Raw genomic sequence first — 22,063 nt, forward strand, 5'->3', positions numbered from 1 at the left:
TCAGGCTTTTCTTTTTACTTTGAGAACCTGAAAGTAGTAACAGCACAGCACTTAAAATATAGGAGGATCTTGAAACAGGTGAGGTGAAGGTTACTGCTTAGGAAGGGAAGTCTCTTGCTATGCAGTGACATTGGAGTTTTGTGCCATTGGGGTTTTTTGAGGTATGTTGGTTGGATTTTTTTACAATTATATTGTTGTGTGAACCAGAGAATTAATTTTGCCTGGAACAGAGATAGTGCTTGTAGCAGGTCATCATCATAGCCTTTATCACCAAAAAAGGACTTAATTTCTTGTCATGCAGTCTTCATATCTATGCTGAATAGAGAACAGGTCCTTAACCAGCTACTTTTTTGGGGCTTTTAACTTGCAAAATAGGCTACGAGGCCCTCGTTTGGAAGGGGCAGATGGTTGTTGTGTCCTTGACACGTCTCTTTTAGCGTAAAACACTAGAGGAACGGCAGCTTCAAGACTCCAGAGATCCGGAAACAAGAGGCAGCTTCTCGGAGGAGAAGGCGATGCTCCATCTCTTCCCAGGAGAGAATTGCACTCTCACTCCACTGCCTGGGGTAGCCAGAGTGGTCCACTCCAAGGCTTTCTGTACAGTGCATTGGCAGGAAACTGGCAAATGCAAACAAAACACAAAGGACTCTCACTTACTACCCCCCGCACAAATCCTGGGCATACAGAGTGGTCAGGGAACAGCGAGGGGACAGCTGAAGTATGCACGGGGAACAGAAGGTAAGGGTGTGGGAAGGGCAGAGAGCACGATGGAGTCAAGCAAACCCTCTCAGCCCACAGCTGAAGTTTCTGCAGGCACTGAAGATGGCACCCCAGAGCCTGGCCTGATAGAAGGAATAGCTTCACATCTTGGCATCACTAATTCTCTCCAAAAACTGTCTTCTGGACTTCAGGATCCAGGAGGTAACCATGAAAAGCTGAGCTCATTGGCCTTCTGTGTGGAGGGCAGGGAGGCCCAGGCTAGTGACCAAGCAGCTGTGCTCTCATCGTGCAGCACAGCTTGTGCTTGCAGTAAGATCCCTGATGTGGAGGAGCTCTCTCTGCTTGATCCATTCCCACGGTACATGAAGTCCTGTCAGGACCTGATTGTTCCAGAGAAATGTTCTTGCACGGACAAACTGCATGGGAAAGACTCTGCTGTAACAGCTGGTGATACTTCTCCTGTGGCTTTTCCAAGTGGGAGAAGCACAGAGACATCTGACTCCTCTTCACAGCTACTGAGAAGTGGCATGGCTTCACCTGTCAGTGGCCCATCCAGATGTGAAACTCAGGGTAGCCACAGCCAGAGCCAGCAGCTTGATGCTTGTACCAAGGATATAACAGATGCAGTAATGGAGGATTCTCAAGAGAAGCTGGGCTCCTCGTTTCCACCTCCACCTCAGGGACAATCTAGTACAAAGTCTCTCAAGGATGACCCAAACCGGCTCTCTCAGCAGGTTAGAGAAGAAGGATGGAGTCTACGAACTTCTGAGAGCCTTACCCTGGCTGAAGTCTACCTCATGATGGGCAAACCGAATAAGTTGCAGCTGGAATATGACTGGTTGGCTGTCTTGGAGCCAGAAACCCAGGATGCTAGGGAGCAGACATCTGAGTCAAGTGCTGTTCCTGCATGTACCACCTTTCACAAGCAGAAACTCCTAAACTGCCTTCTAAAACTCATCTCTACTGAAGTCAATCCCAAACCAGTAAGTAGCTCTTGTTCATTCTTCAAGTGCTAAACTCTTATTTAATCTGGGAAATAATTGCCCAGTTGTGTTTTTGTAGTAAATCAATGACCAGCCTTGTCAAGATTTTCCTGTCTTTAAAAAGAAAACACAACCCCCGCCCCCCCCCAAAAAAAACCCAACCCAGCTTGCTGGAGAGTGGACTTCTCAGTGTGCTGTATTTGCCTTCTACACTACCTTGCAGCTCCTGGTTTGCTGTTAGTCTCAGTGGTAGTACAGTGAGTATTTCATTTGGCTACTGAAAAGATGAGTCATGAGGTTAGGTTAGGTAAGTGCCTTCTATTCTCTCTCAAGTTCATAAACCTGTTTAATCGAAGTAGTGGAGTGCTACTGAGAGCCAGAGGAGCTCTCTCAGATATGTGCCATATTGTGCACTCCAGTAAAAAGAAGTAAAACAACCTTTTATTTGTCAAATCCCGCTTCATGCTCACTATTTCAGAAAAAGAGACACTTTTCTTGCAACAATGAACATCGTGGAACTGAGAGGCATTCCGGAGGCCAGGCTGATACTTACCATCTGATGGAAAACACTGCAGGCTTTCTGAAAGTTTGGTCTTTTAGATCCTCTGCGTCAAATAATGGCAGGAACCATCACATTTTTGCCATAGGGCACTTTAGCAGAGGAAGAGTTGATTCCCTAGATCCCTGCTGTGTTCTCAAGCTAACAAGTAGTGAAGCCAAGATGGCCGGTGGCCACCTGCTCAGACTCTTTCCTTTAGATGAAGATAACCAGCACAAGCCACACCACAGCAAATCACACTGCAGTCAGGTGTGGGTGGAAATCTTGGGCCTCTGGTTGTACACAAATCCCTCAAAAAAGGAGCATTTTCTAGAAAAGGGTTTAAGCAACTTAAGGAAGTAACTGGATGGGCATGGAAAACAGTGAAACACCTTGCCTTGTGCATTTTATTACTGTATCAGTGGGAGATGGGAGAAGTGAGGGGACTAAATTCAAAACTATTGCTCTCTACCTAATTAGAGTTAAGAGCAAAGTATTTTTATCCAGGTATGTTGCTAATCAGAGGAGCCCTCTGGATCTAGGGTTTATGCAAATTAGTTTTGCACTGAATTAAAACCAACATTTTTTTCCATTACTGTGACATATTTCAGTCTTTACCTTTTTGGCTTTTTTTTTTCCCCCCTCTCTCCTTTTAAATGCTTATCCTGGGCTGGCCCAGCACACTGTGTGAAGTTTGAGAGTTAACTTGATTGTGGCAGAACGTAATGGTACTGAACCCACGATGTTTAACACTGCTGAATGCACAGAAGGGAGTCTCAGCTGCCCACTACCCCCATCCAGGGGGATGGGTTCTAATAGTTAAAAAGATCCTGTGGTGTGTGAGATGGGTTTTGTTAAGCTTCCTCAGCAGGCTGAGTCTGGCAGTGTGTGTGGCAGCAGTACAGGATTGATTTAATGCTGAGTGCATTTTCAGACGCCAGAGATGAGCTCTGTTGCCACGTCGCCTATAAAGCCTGCTCAAGAGGAGCAGTCCCTGACTCCTCCAGGAAAGGTGATTGCCATCAGCACCAGGAGTCCAGGCTGTGCAAGAAATCAGGCTGCCCTTCGCAACAAGGCTTTTTCTCCTGGTGCTGCCTCCAGCTCCTCAGGTGAGTAGTCATAAAAATCCATTTCAAGAGCTCAGACCCCATGATGGCTGCATCCCAGTGGTGTAACGCTGGGAAAACAAATGTTCCTGCTCTTAGGAACTTCACTGCTTAAGAACATTATTACTATGTGTTAATTTGCTTTAAAGCTGTCCCAGATTGAGCTAGAGTTGACAATCCAGGAGAACTCAAAATTCACAGGAGATGATGGCATTTGTTAGGAGCTGGCTGATACAAGGTGTGGGATCTCAAGAGAGCGAAGGCTTGCAGAGCAGGAGAGCAAATACATGGTGTAAAGCTTGGTGATAAAATACTTGCTGGGCATTTTCTGTGCCATTCGAGAATAGGAATGATGATGAGTTGCCTTTCCTTTTAGCAGAAGGTACAGTACAGCCTGCTGTGGCTCATGAGACCCAGTGTGCAGACCAAGAACACCAGCTTTAGTTTCCAGTCCAGTTGCATTTTCAAGCAAGTGTTTTATGACTTCAGAAAATTCTGTGACAGTATCAGGGTTACTGGGAACAACTCTGATTCTTGCACTGCCGTTTTCACACCTATGGTTTAAGGAGCAGTGGACCATAAGCTATTTTTAACTGATGCTGTAAACCATACTCATGCTCTGTGTGGTTTTCATTTTTAAATGGCATTACAGGAATTTCATTTTTGTCTAAAGCTTCATTGTGCTTACTGACAGAAACAAGGGTGTAGTTATCTAGTAAAAAGCCAATAATTTAATAGATCAAAGATAAATCATTTCAGTGAGATACACAGCTTTGAAGGACATACCTTTGTAAATCATACTTGCAAGTAGAATCAAACTTCTTTAGCTCACCACGTTCACCTTCATGAGCGTTTGCTTCCTTTATGCTCTGGTAATCCTTTCTGGAGCATTTGAATAAGGGTAAGGACCATCCACTGAGGATACCATACAGAAACAACAAGAAGGTTAACACTTTGAATGTGAGCCCCCAGAAACAGACAGCTGTCCTGTTTACATGGAACTTCACTGATTGAACCCAGTCCAGTTGTCTACATTTAGTCTTTGATTCACATCAGGGAGCTGCAGCTAGGGCTGTGCAGCACTATGGCTGAACACGTTACAATGAGGCACTCAGGCTTCAGTGCAAAGGCAGGAAGTGAGAAATACAGGTTATGTGTTCCTGCTTCTGTACAGTGCCAAAGAGAGCCAGACTGACTTCAGCTGAGCTGTTTGGCTTGTGGAGAGGAGCAGCAGCAGTGTGTTCAGCACAACAATCCAGGTAGTTCATCAGTTTAGCTTCCCAGCAGTTCTGCCTGGGGTAAGGCACTCAGCAGAGGCCTCAAGTAATGGCATTTCAGCGGGTCAGATACCCAAGCAAGTCTGATAGCTTCATCTTAAGTGTGTCGTTTTGGTAGATAAACTGAATTCCTTTGTAGCAGCCCTGCTAAGTTCTGGATCTGAAGTAGGGTTGTTTGTGGTCTGGATTGCAACCTTCAGCATGCAGTAATTGTCCAGCCTCTTTGTATGCTCACACAGACCTGTTGACTGACTGCAGCAGTCCGGCTGTTGGAAAGCAAACTGCTAAGTTGCTTTTGTTGATGAGCCTTCTAGGGGCATTCCCTTAAACTTTGCTCCTGAGTCCACCTAGGTGCTAAATGCTTTTTCATCTTTTGGGTTTCTTTTAATTAAATTGATTTGTCTACTCTAGAGGTGCCCAAAGTGCTGATAAACTAACAGTTCCACAAAAGCCATGCAGGTAGCTGGAGAGACAAAAAAAAGAGGATGAAAAGAATCATGCAAAGAGGCTTAGGAAAAGTGAGGCAACATCACCTATAGTGCTTAAAATGCCATTATGTAATTAGAGCTACATCCCCTGATTACTGTGTATATTACTAACAGTTCTAACACCTGTCAGGTTCTGTGTTGGTCTGCATTCAATTGTTTTTAGATACCTTGGCACAATGTAATTTTAATTAATGTTTGGAAAAAACAGTAGAACCTAGAGCAGCAGGGTGGAGGTGGTGTAACTTCATCTTTTAAGTAGGGGTATAATAAAACCTGCATTTTTGTTTGCTAGGCGAATGAAGTTCAATGTTGTTCAAAACATTTCTTGAATGCTGTTGCGTGTCCCTATCCCTGCTTTGGTGTGGCCCAGGCTGGTGCTGGGTTGTCCTACTGCCTAGGGAGGCAGCAGGCATGACTAAGAGTTGTTACCTACTTGACTTCTTCCCTCTCTGGGTGAGTCAGGAGCCTGCTGCATCCCAGCTGAAATCTCCAGCCCATCAGCAGAGGCTTCAGCCCTGCGCCAAGTGTGGGGGCAATGTGAGTGTGGCAGTAGCTGTCACTGTCTGTTGTGACAAAGCCCAGTGGTATATGTGCAGTGAACACTGCTGTGGGAGAGAGGCAGGTACACTTCTGGGTTATCTCAGAATGGCCTGCTAACAACACTGGTTTTCATCCTAGCTGGGTGCCTGCAGAGCGGGCAGAGCACTGTGAGATCTAACAACGTTTTTTAAAACCCCAATGTAAACGGAGAAGTTCTCCTCAGACCAGATGCCATTATTTCAATGTGCCAAATGTATTTCTAAGACAATCCATCTTTTGGAAGGTATTTTGCCAAACTGATCCCTGCTGTTTCATGTCTGTGTCACCAGAATTGTTTTATTGGGGCTGCACTTTGAATCACTATAGGGAAGGGGTGGAGGGGTGTAATTAGAACATAAAGAGTGTAGGATGAGTCTGTTTGTATTATCTTCCCCTCCCAAAGGAATGAAGTTTAGTGGGAAGGGACCTCAGGTATTTCAACGAGAAATTGTTTAACGATCTGTGTGAGGCTTAAATTCTAGTTTCTATAGTAGCATAAAACTGGATTGAACTTGCTTCCAAGGATTTCAAGTCAAGGGAACGTTTGCAGTGTCCTTGCGAAGCAGGTAAATGCTGTCAGATTGCAGGTGAGAATTGGAGAGCTCATGATTTGAGATCACAAAAAGGTGTTTTCATTTCATTTAAATCTTCTAGGTTTGAGAAACCTCCCTAGACCTCTCTTGGTGGCTGGTCCTTCAAACTCTGGAAGCACTGATGCTGATGGTGGACTCTTTGCAGTTCCTACAACTCTGCCACCCAACAGCCGCCATGGGAAACTGTTCCTGCCTAGCAAAGAAGCAGAACTGACCTTCCGGCAGCACCTGGACACAATCAGTGTAAGTGAGGTGACTGAAACAGAAGTAGCTCATTGTGCCTGTGTTACAGGGTGTTTTGGTTTGTCAGAAAGCATGAGCTTCCCTGGGAAGCTGTGCCTCTAGTGATGTTCAAGCATAACACTATATTATCTGAGATTAGTCAGATTTTGACTGTATAACTGTGTTTGGAAGTGTCATTACCTCTTCAGACCTGAACCTGAATGCCATCATGCACCCCACGGAACTGTTCTGCTCTATAGGTTTAGCAAAATCTATCTTTAATACAACCTCATTGCTGTATGTAATTCAGATACTCATTTTTACATACATGGTCTCAGGAACAGCTTCACAGCAAGCTACAGTAGTTAAGTAGTGGGGAGAAAGCTTTCTTGCCACTTGCCTCAGAGTAGTTCCAAAGAATGGTTATCAATATAGTGGTGGGCACTTGAGATAGATATAGATGCAGATAGAGCCATAAAGTAAGCATATTTTAGATATATAGATATAGATAGCTTTCTCCCCAGGTAGTGGGAGAAAAGAAAAAAAAAAAAAAAAGAGAAAAACAAAACAAACCCAACCCCAGCTGTTCCTGGTGGGAAATGTTTATACTTTAGCAGAAAAAATATTTTACTGACTAAACCAGAACTCAGTATTTTAGTAAATAGTTGCAATTTTATTGAAAAATAGTCTGGGGTTATGATCTATTGTGTCTACATGCTGAAAGTACCTCCTAATGCGTTTCCTGTTCTTGTCCAGATGCAGTCGGACTTCTTCTTGCCAAAGCCAAGGAAGCTACGGAACAGACACTTGCGGAAGCCCTTAGTAGTACAGGTAGAATCCTTTGCACAGTGAGAAATGCCTGCTTGGTTTCTGGAATAGGTAGCAGTAAGGCCACAAGGACTTGCACCTAACTGAAATAAAATATCTGAACTCCTGCGTGCATCCACTGGAAAAGCAAAGCTGAACATGGCAAGGAACAAGTGTTTTAATCTATATTTGCAACCAGACATGTTCTAGTCCCTTTATGAAGGAGCACAACAACAGTAGTAGTTGGGGTAGCTGGGGAAAAATCAAAAAGAGCCCCTCTGCTGGAAGTAGGTTGTGCTGTTTGGGCCTGCTGGTAGTGAGGTGCAAAGCAGTCTGTTCGTGTGGTAATCCTGATCTGTCAGTGCTAGGCCTGTTTGTGCTACTGCCACAAGATCTCCTTTTAGATATTTCTTCCTGCTTCCTACTACTATTGGCTGTTAAACCAATATATATAAATTCTGTAGTGGAGTAAAACATTGAGAGAACAAGGAATTCTGGGAAAAAATGGGACTTTCAAGTTGATCCATGGAAGAGGTACCCTGTTGTCATGGAACTGAAGTGGCAGGTGGGCATCAACCTCCTCTAGATTGCTCTGATAAGCCAAAAAAAAGGCTCCTGTGAAACCACAGGCAGGTGGGAGGACAAGAAATTTGTGTTCTCTGTACAAGAAACATACAAGGATACAAGAAATGCAGAAAAAGTACAAGAAATCTAGAACCAAAATGATGGCACGTTGTTTGGGGAAAACAAAGTTTCCAAGTGTCAATAATAGCCATTTGTCTCTTCTGCTCTGTGTGAGAATAGGAAACCAAGAAATTAAATTTGTACTGTTTTTCACTGCTGAGATCCCCTGTTCTATGCAATTCCATTTAGTTTAGGAGTTCCCGAGTATACAGAGATGCCTCCTTAATTCACACTTGTTTAATGGTAAGGGAAGATCAGTTTGCACACAGACAAGATCCTGTCCTTCACTGCTGTAATTCTGTGGGAGGTTTGAAAATGACTGCTTGTCTAATCAGAAAGGAATATAGTTCTAGCTAGCCTTTCCCTGAATTTTCCTTTATAGTAGGTAGAAAAAAACATGTGATCCTTGTTGCTTCTTCCTCAAGATTACACAGACCTTATCAGTGTCTGTTGTGTGATAGTCAGGTCATATAAATACTCTGCTTATTCTGGAAGGTATCATGAACTTCTGTGCCTTAAGGAAGAGCTTTACCCTGTACTCTGTGCTTAAATATGTTTTGGGTATTTTTTCTTGTTTCTCTCATAGAGAACACTGCTCCCCAGGCCTTCTGGAAATCCGTCCCAGCATGTCTGTTCTTTTTCTATCTTATCCAACTCATCCATTACAGGTGAGTCTGATTACCTTACTGTACTTCTGTGCTGCCAGAAAGTCTAATAACCTTAAAACTGTATAAAGGCCTCATTTCTAAAGGGAGGAAAATATGCTTGGAAAAGCACAAATCATTTACCTGGTACTCAAGTCACTTCCTACGGGATGATGGAATTGTTTTCCTGAATCATTATGACACAAGTCTTCGTGATGATAGAACCTTTTTTTTTTCTTCTATTTCACAGTATGGAAAGCAGGGAAGAGTAAGAAATTCTCTACAAGAAGACTAGTTTGTGGAATAAATTATTTAGATTTTTTTTTTCTATAGGGTGCAGTAATTTGTATGGCTTTTCTAATGGCCTTGTCCTAGTACCTGGGTTACTGGTTTTGTACAGCATACTCAATACGCCCACTTGTCCTTTTCTGCTCAGACACTGTTGAGTACAATAGTAATGCATCCCACATCTCAGCTGAAATCTGAAAACCAGCCTGAGACCTGAATCATAGAATGGTGGGGGCTGGAAGGGAACCTGTGGAGAGCATCAGTCCAACACCCCATCAGTCCAGCACCCCTGTCACCCAGATAGGTCTTGAAAAGTCTCCAGAGAAAGAAACTCCACAACCTGTCTGGGCAGCCTGCTCCATGGCTCTAGCACCCTCACACCAAGAAAGTTTCTCATTGTGTTGAGGTGGAACCTCCTGGGTACCAGTTTGTCTGTTGCCCCTCATCGTATCACAGGACACCACTGCAAAGAGCCTGGCCCCTCCTTCTTGCCCCCCACCCTCCAGATATTCATAAATATCAGTGAGATCCCCTCTCAGTCTTCTCTTTTCCAGACTAAACAGCCCCAGGTCTCTCAGCCTTTCCCCATCAGACAGATGTTCCAGTGCCTTCATAATCCTTATAGCCTCCATTGGACACTAATATATCCCTGTCCATCTTGAACTGGGGTGCCCAGAACTGAACACAGTACTCCAGATGTGGTCTCAGCAGGGCAGAGGGACAAGAGAACCTCCCTCAACCTGCTGGCCACACTCTTTAGTGCACCCCAGGAGACCACTGGCTGCTTTGGCCACAACGGCTCATTGCTCTCCTGTAGATAACTTCTTGTCCACCAGGACTCCAATGCTCTTCTCCATGGAGCTGCTTCTCAGCAGATCAACCCCTAACCTGTACTGGTGCAGGGAGTTGTCCCTCCCCAGGTTATTGTCATTGAAAATACTGAAAGCATCTCCAGTAACACAGCAAGCATGGGGTTTTATCACACGCTGCTTAATTTGTGCTACTGTTTCAAGTCTGTTGCATCAACTCTATTGCTTTGCATTCCTGGAGCTTGCTACTGCCTGGAATTTGTTTGCCTCCACTTCCCTGTGTTTGTTGTGCTCTGCTTTAAAGATGTTCAGTTTCATTTGCTTGAGAGGTGTTCAATCCTTCCCTGTAGGGAGAGGTTCCTTTCGGCCAATCCAGTCCTCACTGACTAAAGCTGCTGTTTCTCGTCCAATTGTGCCCAAAGTTCTTCCAACACAGGCTACCAACCATCTGTCTAGTAAGTAATACCATAAACAGCCTGAGAGCCATGGTCTGGTGTGGTCTGTACAGTGTTCCCTTGGTGGGGCCCTGCTGTGCAAGGTGCAAACCAGCTGCACCAGCTGTACTGTGCTTTGTGCAGGATGGGAGCAGTTGGTGGGGAACATTCTCAGCTGGCTTCCTTCCCTATGGCTGACCTGCAGGCAAAGCAAGGGGGTTTCTAACCAAAACTGAGCACTTTGTGATGTGTTGTAAGGTGGCTTTGAAAAACGGGGTTATGGCGTATTTGAAAGAAACTTAAAACCAGGATATCTGCTAATCTGGGATTATGAATTCTGCACAAAAAAGCCAGGCCAGTGTACCCCAAGCAAATAATATTTTGCAGCAGAAGAATAGGTGCCTTAATTAGAGTGGTCAGTGAGGTGAAAACAGTGATTGCCTCAGTTCTGCATAGAGCATTCTCTGGGGTGGGAAGATGTTTTAAGTGAATTTCAGATGGTCTGGGTGAGGGTGACCAGCAACAACTCAAGTTCTTTATATTGAGTCTGAAATGGCTGCTAGAGGCAAGATGTTTTTTAGAGCTCCTCTAGTAAATCATAGGAAATGGCTAGAAACTGCATAAGCTACATGACTGCAAAACTTAACAATTTGCAGGATAAAAAAAAAAAGAGGGGAAAAAAATTGGGACGCAAAGGAAGGGAAGAGGGAGAATTGGGATGTTTCTCTAAACTGGTATGATACACCTGATAACATGTTGGAACAGGACAGAAGAATTAAACATTTTTAGCTAAAAGAGCTTTTTTCTTTGTGAAGAAGAAGAGCTGACCCAGCTGATCAGGTAATTGCCATTTTTTTTCACGTGTTCAGTTTAGACTCCAGGCAGTTCTGAAAAAACACCTTATAGATGAGTCACAACAAAGTCATTGCCTGAAGAAAAGCCTTGTAATGTGTTTTTTTTGCTTGTGTTTCACAAAAGGTGCTATTGACTTGGCAGCTAAAAGTGCTGGTATTATCCCTGGTAGCCCTGTGCCAGTCCTGGATGCAGATGGTTTGTCAGGTGTGTCTCCACTGTCACCGGACAGAGTGACCACGGTGGTAACAGGGCAGGAGGCAACAGTAGCACATCAGAATGGAGGCTCCATCAGCACTGTAGAGGTCAGACTCTTGAGCATGTGTTTCAAAGTAGTTAAGTGTCCTGCTCTTTTCTCGTGTCAAGAAGCTGTCAATTAACGACTTTTCAGTGTGCTTTCTCCTGGAGCTTGCTGTTGGATGCTTCCATCATGGCAAACCCAACATGTCTGGGTTTTGTGCACAGTGTGTGTCTTGGGGCTGAGGGAGGAAATCATCATCATATTGAATAGGGGTATTTGGAATTGAAGCTGTGATTTCTCCTTGTGGTTTCTGTCATTGAGATCCAGATACACATCAGTCTGTGTCATTTTCTCAGGAAGTTGATGGGTGATTTTGAAAGGTGTGAGATGTTAGAGGAGCATGGGTGAATGGTGACAGGAACTTGTCTCTTATCTCCCCATCTGGTGTAAACGTTTGTCACTCACAGGATTTCCGCTCTGCTTCTAGGGCTCGAGCCAGGGGTGTCGGGTTCCATTCATCAGCCTACCAACACGACCTGAGCAGGAGCCAGTTCCTGATGGCTTCCAGGTAGAGTACGTGGTGAAAGAACAGTTGTCTGAACTGGGCAATGTTCTGAAAACACTACTGGTATTACTGGTTAGACCCCTTTGTCCTCAGGTAGCTGCATGACATTGCTATTGTTTTGTGGGAACTGAAATCTCTAGCATCTGAAGAAATCTAGGAAAGCTGCTTAAACTAATGTGGGTGCCATTCCTTAGAAAAGCAAAGAGAAGCTGACAGGCTCTGCCCTCTGAAGAACAAACAGGTTTTACACATTTCTAGATACAGTGGAGGAGTTTATAACTGCTCTGCTCTCTGGTACCTGTGTGTTTTAGACATCTAAAAGGAAGATTTCAGCAGCTGGCACTGCTGCTGCTCCTGTGTTGCTGAAGAAGTAATCTTAAGACTAAAAGCATGATTGCAACACCAGTATCCTCTTCAGTGAGTCACTTTATGCTGGATTCTATAGATGGCATAAAGTCACTGTGGTAGCACCTAAGTTGTAAGAGCACTGTTGTCCAATCCCCAGTTTCCTTCTCCAGGAGGATTCAGGGCCTTGTGTTAGGTCCTGAAGCCTCAGAGTGCAGTTTTCTTTTCAGTGGAAGCACTTCCCACTTTTCCTGTGACAACTACTTTCAGAAAAGGTCAAATAAAATTGGTTGGAGAGCATAAAGGAGAGAAAAGTTTGGTTTCTAACACAGCTGTTAGGACATTAACCTGCTAGGCATTTATTTGTGGCAGTGGGGCTGCAGATTCTGGTTCTTGCTTTCAGCACAGCCTTAGTTATACTAGGTCAGAAAAAAGGGCAGTTCTGTGATGAGTTACTGATAAGGAGACTCCTTAAAAAGATCAGCTGTGCTTTGAAAAATAGCTGTGAAGAGCAGAAAGTCAGCAGTTGAAAAGATTTCAGTGTTTTTTCAAGCAGTTGCAGGGGTTTTGCCAATACAAAGGCAAATTAATGCTTCTGGAGAACTACCCTGTAGGTTCATCAAAATCATGTTGCTGCATTCTTATGCTTGTTTCTGTTTGTAGGCTGCATTGAGTGTTCCTTGGAAAATTACAGCCTCATTTTTTTCAGATGGTTTGGCAGGATATAGGCTGAAGCATATTTGTTTTTGCTTACAGATGTTTTTAATGAAAATAATACAGATTTATTAAATAATGCTAAAATTGTAGAAATTATCTGCTGGATTATTAGTCCTCTATTTTTATTTTTTCCTTCTTAAAGTCTGATGTAATCTGATGCTTAGGAGCTAAGCTCTTGCTTTTCAGACAGAATTTCAAAGTACTTCATAAATTTCTGAGCAGTTCACTCTGTTTCTTGTACAGGGCACATCAGTCCTTGCTCTATCAGAGCTGTCCAAGACTCCCCTCCAGAATGGTCTTTCCACTCCTCCACTTCCCTCATCGGAGGCTTCCAGCACTCGGCTCTCTCCTCCCAACGTTTCTGCTCTCTTGGATATTTCTCTGCCTGGCCCACCTGAAGATGTGCTTTCTCAAGGAGAGCCTGCCACTCAAATCAGTGATTCCATCATTGAAATAGCCATCAGCTCTGGTCAATACAGTAAGTCTGACCTTAGCTAACATCTTCCTGTTAACTTAAAAACAATCTCTGTCATACATTCAGCAGAAACTCTTCCAGGAGGTAGTTCTTGGCTTGTTTGGTTGTTGTTTCTTTTTTTTTAATGTCTATTGGAAATAAAATGTGCCCAGCCTTTTTATTTTTTTTTTTCTACCATATGCAGGTGGAGGCTTTGTTGTGGTGTGGGTTTTGTGTGCTTTTGAGCTTTCCAATCATAAATTGGTGCAATATCCTGTAACTTTACCCCCTTGACTGAATCAGTGATTCCTGACATTGGCTTGCAGGTGAAGGTGTTTCTCTCTCTCCTGCAAAGCTGAATGGCAGTGACAGCTCTAAAAGTCTTCCGTCCCCATCCAGTAGTCCTCAACAGAACTGGATTGCCTCTCCCAGCCATGATCCCCAGTGGTACCCCAATGACTCCACAGACTCGTCTCTCAGCAGCTTGTTTTGTAAGTGTCAATATGCAGAGAACTGCAACAAAAAAGCTCTTTCCTTCAACACCACCAATCCAGTGTTTATTAGAAATGAATCTATTGGAAAATCATAAACCCAGTAGGATATTTGCGGAATTCTTCCCTTACTTCTTGCTTTCTTTCCAGCAGTGTTCCCTTGAATCTGATTTTTTTGTTGTTGTTGTTTTGTTTTCTCTTCACAAGTCTGTTCCTGAAAAGATCTTGACACTAGATTGGGGCCCACACCTTGGGACAAATAATTCCTTGGCAGTTCTGTGTAGTCTGTTTGGAGCCTCTCTCATCAGTCAGGTTGACTCATTTTGGCAGTTTTGCCAAAGAGAAGATGCCTGTGGCTCAGCTGTTGGAAAAACAGGCTTTGTTCTGTGCTTGGTGAGCATGATCTCAAAGACTTGAGATCACTGCATTGGTTTGGGGCTTGTTTGGTGTTTTTTTTTTTTTTTTAATTAATAGGGCCCATGCAGTCAGTCTCTGTGCTCTCAGCAGTTTGCTGATGGTGTTCATGCTCGCAACACGTTTTTAAGACAAGAAACGTCTTCCGTTTTTTGTGTCCTTGTCCTCCCAATTGCAAGCATTCAGTTAGTGACTTACTGCTGTGCCTATTCTTTATAGCAAGTTTCATCTCCCCCGAGAAGGGACGAAAAATGTTGCCAACTCCTGTTGGGACTGCCAGTGGCACCTCCTTGCTGGGACCCAGCCTTCTGGATGGAAACTCGCGGGACTCTTTCGTGTCACGGTCTCTGGCAGATGTAGCAGAGGTATGTCATGAGCATCCAGCTGCCTTGCCCAGGCTGGTATTACTGTGGGCCTGGCCATCATACCTGCCTGAGGTACTTCAGGCAAAGATGCTTTGACATCTGCATTCCAGCTTTGGTAAAATAAAGTTGCAGTCTTAATGTAAAGATGTACAGCAGCTTGAGGGTATAGGCACCAGGGCTAGTGCAAGAACCTGTTGTGCGCACCTTTGACCCAGGTTCCTGCTGCTAGGTTGTGTTCACCTTGTTGGACATAACTTTGTTTCAACAAAGAGTTACAGTCCATCTGTTTTGTGTGTCCTGCTTTGTAGAGTAGGAAATGGAAATACTGAATATGAGGGAAAGGTTAATCCTGATGCAGCTGCAGTACAGTTGGAGGACTGTTAGGAAAAAAATAATTAGCCATTTCCTGACTGTTCCTTCTGGACCAAATAATAAATTACCGGAGAGAATGGCAGAAGGTTCTGAGCTGCTGAGTTTTCTCTGTCAGTGGAACTAACCTTCTGTTTTGAAATCTTTTGAAGTGGTAGAGTGAAGACCAGCAGTTACTAAGGCATGGATTTGCTTGAGGACAGAGCTCACTTTCAGAGGGACAGAGAGACTAGAGGAATGATCTGCTGGGACGTTATGGAATTCAGCAAGGATAGATGTCAGGTCCTGCCCCCAGGAAGGAATAACCCTGACAGCATCACAGGCTGGACACTGACTGTTTAGGAAGCAGCTTTGCTGAGGGGTACCTGAGCATCTTGATAGACAACACACTGAACATGGGGCCAGGATGTGCTTTAAGCAGGAGGCTGAACTAGAGACCCATTCTGGTTCCTTCCAGTCTTAATTATCCCAGTTTCCGTTTGTTGACTCAGTGTAGCATCATTGTATCTTTGTGGGAGTTTGCCCTGCTGGAAGGAAAATGTCATTCCTCCATTTCCCTTTGGTTTTGGATAAGGAGGTTCTGTACAGACCTAACCAGAAGCTGCAGCAAGTTCAGGCTGTTTTAATATGCCCTTGGCAGCTTCAGACTCCACACACAGCTCCACTTCCTGGCATAAATAAGAAGGTTTTCCTTACTTGGTGGTGCAAATCTGTCAAGGTGTGTCTTAACTAAAGGAATCTATGATAATTTGTATGGATTGGAAGTGATACTGCAGCCCTTGATCTTACAAGTGCCTTCAGAATAAAACAGGCAAACCCACCATTTTAGGCACACCAGAGCAGCTGTTGTGGCACGTGGGTTTCTGTGGGAATCTTCAGAGGAAGAAAGTATCATTTAAAAATGGCTTTGATGATAGGATCATTTTGGTGTCTTTGGTGTCCTACAGAATCAGGTTTCATTTACAAGTGCAGTTGTTCTGTCAGAGGTAAGAGCTGCAGAGTTTTTTGTACAGTGCATCTGCTAGTGCATCTCATGCTGCTGAGTTGAGGATGGGCAGGTAAGGCCCTCTGAGACCATGGGTTAGAGGCTTCCACTGAGCCACAGATAAGAGCTGTTCTGTAACTCAGATAAAGGGCATCTTTCCTTTGAGGAGAAGCTGGGATTGAAGATGAGGGAGCCATACTTCTCAGAGGAAGAAGTGGGCACAAATTGAAACAGACAGAATTCCACCTGAACACAAGAAAACATCTTTAATGTGAGGATGGTCAAACACAGAAACAGGTTGCCCAGAGAGATTACAGAATTGGCAGTCACGGAGATACTTCAGCACCTGCCCAGGTCCAGGGCAACCTGTTCTAGCTGAACCTACTTAAACAGAGCAGTTGGACAAAATGACCTCCAGTTGTCTCATCCAACCTAAACAGTTCTGTGGTTTTGTGAAATTTCCAGTGACATGTAGCTCTTCTTTTTTTCTCATGTCTCTTCTAGGTGGTGGATTCCCAGCTGGCTTGCATGATGAATGAGAACAGCATAGATTACATAGCACGTTTTAACGACCTGGCCCAGGAACTGTCAATACCTGAGCCAACCCGCAGGGAAATTCTGTTTGATGGAGGAGCTGGTGGTCCCCCTGTTGGGGATCTCTCACAGTGAGTGTATTGAGACCAGCAGGCTGGTGTAGACTATTCAGCTGAAGTTGGAGCTTGCAGTGCTGGCTCATGGCAAGGGCAAGTTGTAGAGAAGCAGCTGAGGCTCAGTTGTCTCTGTCTTCTGCGCTTCTTTCTGAAGGTGAAGCATTGTCTTCAAAGGTCTGAAGAAGTACTTGCCAGTCCTGGAATGTGCAATATACTGGGAACAAGAAAACATGGAATGGTGTTATAGGAAATGGTATGTTCCCTGCATCAGTGATGTCAGATGGCAAGTTTATGGGATGATCCTGGACTTGTACTTAGGAGTGGCCTAAGCAAGAATCTCAAGCAGGAAAGGTTATTGCCAGAAGCTCCCCTATGTGATTTTTTTTTTTGGTGTAGTAATCAAAATGCCACGAGTTGGGATCCACATTGAAGTTGTGAAGGGTGGGGGTGGTATGGGAACTGTTTTGCATCTTGATTTGTCCTAGTTGGCACTCTCTTAATCAGTCAGTCAAACTGAAGTTCCTTGCACTCTCTTCAAAGGCACCAAGACTCTGCTTTGTTTTGATAGACCTTTCTGTTTCTTGGGCTCTTGGCACTCTCTTGCTGTTTGACCATTCCAGCAGGGGCACCTGCCTGCTTTCTTCTGTTGTTGAGGAGCTCTCATGTACTCTACCCCCAGACTGCATGGATCCTTGGGGAGTTTCCTCTGTCCCATGTCATCATCATCCTGTCTGCACTCATGTTCTCCACCTTTTGAGATTGTTCACCACATTGCACAGTTCACCCCATGAGTGGGAGGGTGCTTGCTTTTCCCTGAAGAATGGTTGGTTTGTAAGGCAGGAAACACTTCAAAAGATCTTACTGGAACCACTAGGAAAGTGTTGTCCTAATTAGTCTTGGCTTTGCTGGAAACCTGTATATATTGTGCCATCCTTCTTCACAAAAACTGAGGATTTCCCTGGGAGAGGAAATAGGAAAGAATTTTGTATTGTAGAGCAACAAATCTGTTAATGCTAATGTTGTGGAGATCTGTTTTGGCTCACGAAGAGGAGAGGTGTCAAGTTCTAGCTTAATCCTTTAGTCCTTCCTTATTTCCTTCTTGTTCTGTGAATGCCAGGTGCTGGGTAGTCCCTGGGGTATCCTTGTCATTAGTCACTTCCAGGTACTAGTGTAACTGGTACTCCCTGTACCAAATCCCTAGGCATTTAATGTTAAGGTTTTAATATTTGAAAGACCCAGATGCTGATACCAGCAGGTTCAAAGGAATATAAAGTTACTTTTTCTAGAGCTGGTTGCCTGTCAGTTTTACCTTTATAACTCAGGAGACTTTTCCTATCTCCTTTCCTACTGGCCATGAGAGAGAATTCCTTTATTGTGCCCCTTTTTTAAGCACTTGTTTGCTTTTCCAGTAAGAGGATAGCCCTTGGCTATTTTGAGTAGCTCCAAGCTTACCCCAGGGGCTCATTCTGTATAAACCTCAATAAATAAACAAAAGTTCTCCATCTCTTAGCTTATCATCAGGGGTTCATTTTCCCAACTTGCACTATACTTGGTGGATGTAGTTCTGCCTGCCTTTAGCTACTTTTACAAGGCATTTGACTGGGAGTTTCTTCTTGTAAGCTTGCTCATGATGCACTGACTGGCTTTGCTGGTTTCCCTGTCACTTTACCCTGCGGTATGTAGATTAGCTTTTTTTTTTTTTTTTTAGCTGCTCTCTAGTATGCCTTCTGCTTTCTGTCATTAAGAGAAAAGGTAACAAATTTTCCTTCCTGACTGCACTCAAAAAGTAATGAGATTGGGATGGCATTGCAGGACTCCACATCCCAAGTGGCTACGTTCTCCTCTGACATAGGAAGCACAGGGCTGTGTAAAATTAGTGTTGGTGCAGCTGGGTGTGCCCAGCAGGGAGGCAAACCTGCCTTACTAGCAGGAAAGTGATCATGACTAGAAGAATGGAGAATCTGATACCTGTGAGCTAACCTCCAGTTCTGAATGCATGTCCTGTGAGATACCAAGTCCTTCTGTCATGAATTCTCTTTCGTTGTTCTTACAGAGCCTTGAGAATTTGGATGCAGTTATCAGGAAGTCATGTAAAGCTAGAGTACAAAAAGTTGAAGGCTGTCAGAAAAATGAATGCTGAGAACTGTTTGTTCTGAGCATTCAGTCTTGGTGTGGAGAGGCTGCCCATTAATCTCAAGAGCCACTGACTCTAAAACCTCTAAGTTTTATTTAGAGTTGAGGTGTATTTTGATTTGGTCTTTCCCAGATTGTTTCCTCTTGTGTTTGGCTTCTCACATCAGTAATGCTGATTATCCTTCGTGCTGTACCTCTACAAGAGTAGAGGGCTCCCACTGTGGCTCTGGATGTACAGGACTTGCAGGAGGAGATGTGATACATTGTAATCAAGTACTGTATAAAAAAAGATAAAAACCTGAACTCTCATTCTTAAACTTTTAAAATTTGCATAACCACCCTGATGAACTCCAGTGTGTTTAGGTAGCTTGACAAACATTTTGTCCTCCTTACCCACGCTGGTAGTGGAGTGGATGTGACACTGGTTTTGATTCTCGGGTTCCTTAGACTAAGTGCTGATGTTGCTGCACCTCAGAGCAGAACACTTCAAGATGTGAAAGACTTTCTGCAGATAGAGGGACCTGTCAGGCTGCACTTTGTCTGCCTGGTCAGTTGCCATAGGGAAATTTAGTCATCATAGTGGCTATTTTTGATGATTCCTTGAGATCAAAAAACTCCAATCTACTAAATCTTTGCAAGCAGACTTGGGCTGCCAAAATAATAACAGTGGAAATGACAGAAGTCAGTTCAGCACCTGGAATTTTGAGGTTAGAAATGTGTTTAGCATCAGCCTCTAAAAAGCTGTCATTAGGAGACTGAATTTAATTTCAGAAATGTAATGCTTTGCAAATTGCAGTTTAATAATAAAGCCCTTTCAGGACAAGCAAGTCTTACCAGGGGGAACTTAAAAATAACTTAGATCATTGTGGTAATTTTGAGTTGATGCAGAATGTGTTATCCTTGTTATGTGAAAGGTCACTTAAACATGCCTCTGATTTCACCAACTTTAGATTTTAGGTGGATGTGCTTTACAATACTAATCCCCATCAGTTTGTGCCTAAGACTGCTAAGTGAAAAACTGGGGGGTGTAGGAGGGCTTTGGAGGTGTGTATGCACACACAAACATAAAGAGGTATGCTTGGGTGTGTATATTTATTGTTTGCAAAACACAAAGGTTGTTTCAGTTCTTTCAGCTTCCCCACCAGAAGGACCGAGCTGTGTTTGTGTAGCAGTGTCAGCCTGCCCCAGCAGGGTATCCTGGAGTGCTCACAGGACTGACTTCAGTAGATGTGACTTTCTTTAGCTCTTTGGGGCACTGTAAGGTGGTTGGAGAGGACAACGGACACTAACAGCCTCCAGTTCTAATAATAGCTGCTTTAGCCTTTCCCCGCATTGGTTTGGTTACTCTGTGCAAGAAGCAAGTTCTGAGGAGTTGAGCAGGATGGAGGGCAGAACATTCAGGCTTTGCCTCGATCTGGGTGAGCAGCAGCACTGTGGCCTGCTGGATCTGCCTGCAGGTGTCTGTGTGCCAGTAGGGTCTGCTCTGGCAGGGTTGCATCCCGATTACCCACACAGCTTCCTCCCTAAACCTCATCAGCATAGGAATACTAATTGACTTTCTTGTGGCAATGTTATGCCTTTGTGACACCCCTCTTGATTTTTCTAAATTAAACTAAATGGCTTGAATCAAATCTGCTCCACAAAGACATCTCATTTCCTGATGCCACAGATCCCAGAGTGGAAATTCAGTTGCATTTTGGGTTTTACGCTCAGACTTCGGATGCATTTATAAGGAAAGTACTGCACTTTTTTTTTTTTTAACCTTTTCAAACCTTTGAATCTCTTAATTTCACAGCAATTTGTAAATGTTAACTAAGTGAAACCTTGGCAAGCACTACGGCAATAAGTTATCATTAATTATTGACACATGGTAACTGCTTTAGAGCTTACGGTTCTGGCAGCAGAATTTAATGCTGTTTCTTTTAATAATAGTTAAGCCATATCATCTAAGGTTTCTGGCTTGTTTGAGATGTGAATTTGTTTTATAGATTATAAATATGCCTATATAGTGTATGTATAAAGCAGAATGCCTGTCCTTACTGGTTATTTTTTGTACCATATTGTAAATTATATTATTTATTCTTTACCAATTTTGGAAAAAGGTGTTTTGGTTATTTAATATAATATACGAAAGCTGTTAAACTTCCTCTGTTTAAATTTCCAATTCAACTTGTAAAGCTGTTTTTATTCTTGTGCATAAATACATACTAATACTTGGTCTAATTTACATCCAGTGTGTTATTTGCCATTCATGCCTGTCAGATTTTGCCATTTAACCTTTATTTACATAATAATGGCCTCTGGGGAAGGGCAGGGAGGGAGGTGCTAAAAAATCATCCATAAGGCCAAGCCTTCCAAGGCAAAGTTCTGGTTTCAGTGATATGAGTGGCATAAATTCCATTGACATATCCTGTCCCAGAACCTTCATGGCTTTCACCATAGTGAGAGAAGGGTTTGGTTGGGTTTTTTAGCTTTACAGCCTCCGTTACCAGTAGTGTCTGCTAATTGTGTCAGAAATTGGTCAATCCAAGGGGTGTCTGTCCTGAATGCCCTGCCTGTGTCCATAGTCACCAGTAGCAAGGGGAAGGAACTGTAAAAAAATGAACAAGAACAAACAAAAAGACCCTCAGTGGCAGCCTCCACTTAACCAAAAGGGCATTGTTTCTTTTGGTGGGATTGTTTTGGAACTTAAATATAGAGGTTGTATTCAGGCCCTCTGTTTTATATAGCTGCTACCAGAAAAGCATTTTCACCCCGAGGACAGTCAGGAAAAAGAACAGGTTTCCCAGAGAAGGTTGTTGCAGTGTCTTCAGAGCTTTCCAAGACAAAACAGAAGAAAGCCCAGAGGAAGCTGGTCTGTTTTAGCTCACTGCTTTCAACAGGAGGTTAGACTCTAGGCCTGAGGTTTCAATTCAAGTTGAATTGTCCTGTGTTCTAGGTCATTAGTTAATTCCTTTTTGTACAGATTTAGGATTTTGGTCTCTATAATGGCAACTTCTGTTTAACACTGTTCTTAAGCTAGGTAAGAAATGAAGGTTTTTAAAAGATCAACAAAAGCTTTATTGGTAGTATTCTTTGCTTCCTTTTGCATCCAAAGAGTGAGAATTCATCTCTGCCTCCTGTATACAGAGAAAACTGGACCATGTTGGAGCTTTTTCTATGCAGCTTCTTGCCTCCACCGTGCTGTGACAAAGGCTCACAATTTAGAGCTTTACAACTCTCTTCCACCTTATGTCAAACCTGGTATTGAGTTCTATTTTTTTTTATCACAGATTATCTAATTTTGCCCTTAATGACCACATCTTCAACA

General features: G+C 43.5%; 1 protein-coding gene across 1 annotated transcript in view; it reads left to right on the forward strand.

Moving 5' to 3' along the window:
* Positions 1 to 16,639, forward strand: part of CRAMP1 (cramped chromatin regulator homolog 1) — a 37,039-nt gene extending 20,400 nt beyond the window's left edge. Inside the window, exons 9-21 of the mRNA XM_054391164.1 lie at positions 438 to 803; positions 837 to 1,703; positions 3,176 to 3,350; positions 6,346 to 6,527; positions 7,263 to 7,337; positions 8,584 to 8,665; positions 10,089 to 10,193; positions 11,151 to 11,329; positions 11,753 to 11,833; positions 13,136 to 13,370; positions 13,673 to 13,837; positions 14,471 to 14,616; positions 16,475 to 16,639. Coding sequence (XP_054247139.1) covers positions 438 to 803; positions 837 to 1,703; positions 3,176 to 3,350; positions 6,346 to 6,527; positions 7,263 to 7,337; positions 8,584 to 8,665; positions 10,089 to 10,193; positions 11,151 to 11,329; positions 11,753 to 11,833; positions 13,136 to 13,370; positions 13,673 to 13,837; positions 14,471 to 14,616; positions 16,475 to 16,639 — 2,823 coding nt within the window. The remainder of the gene's footprint in view (positions 1 to 437; positions 804 to 836; positions 1,704 to 3,175; positions 3,351 to 6,345; positions 6,528 to 7,262; positions 7,338 to 8,583; positions 8,666 to 10,088; positions 10,194 to 11,150; positions 11,330 to 11,752; positions 11,834 to 13,135; positions 13,371 to 13,672; positions 13,838 to 14,470; positions 14,617 to 16,474) is intronic.
* The last annotated feature ends 5,424 nt before the right edge of the window (positions 16,640 to 22,063 follow it).

Source organism: Indicator indicator, chromosome 22, assembly GCF_027791375.1.
Source record: "Indicator indicator isolate 239-I01 chromosome 22, UM_Iind_1.1, whole genome shotgun sequence".
Lineage (NCBI taxonomy): Eukaryota > Metazoa > Chordata > Aves > Piciformes > Indicatoridae > Indicator > Indicator indicator.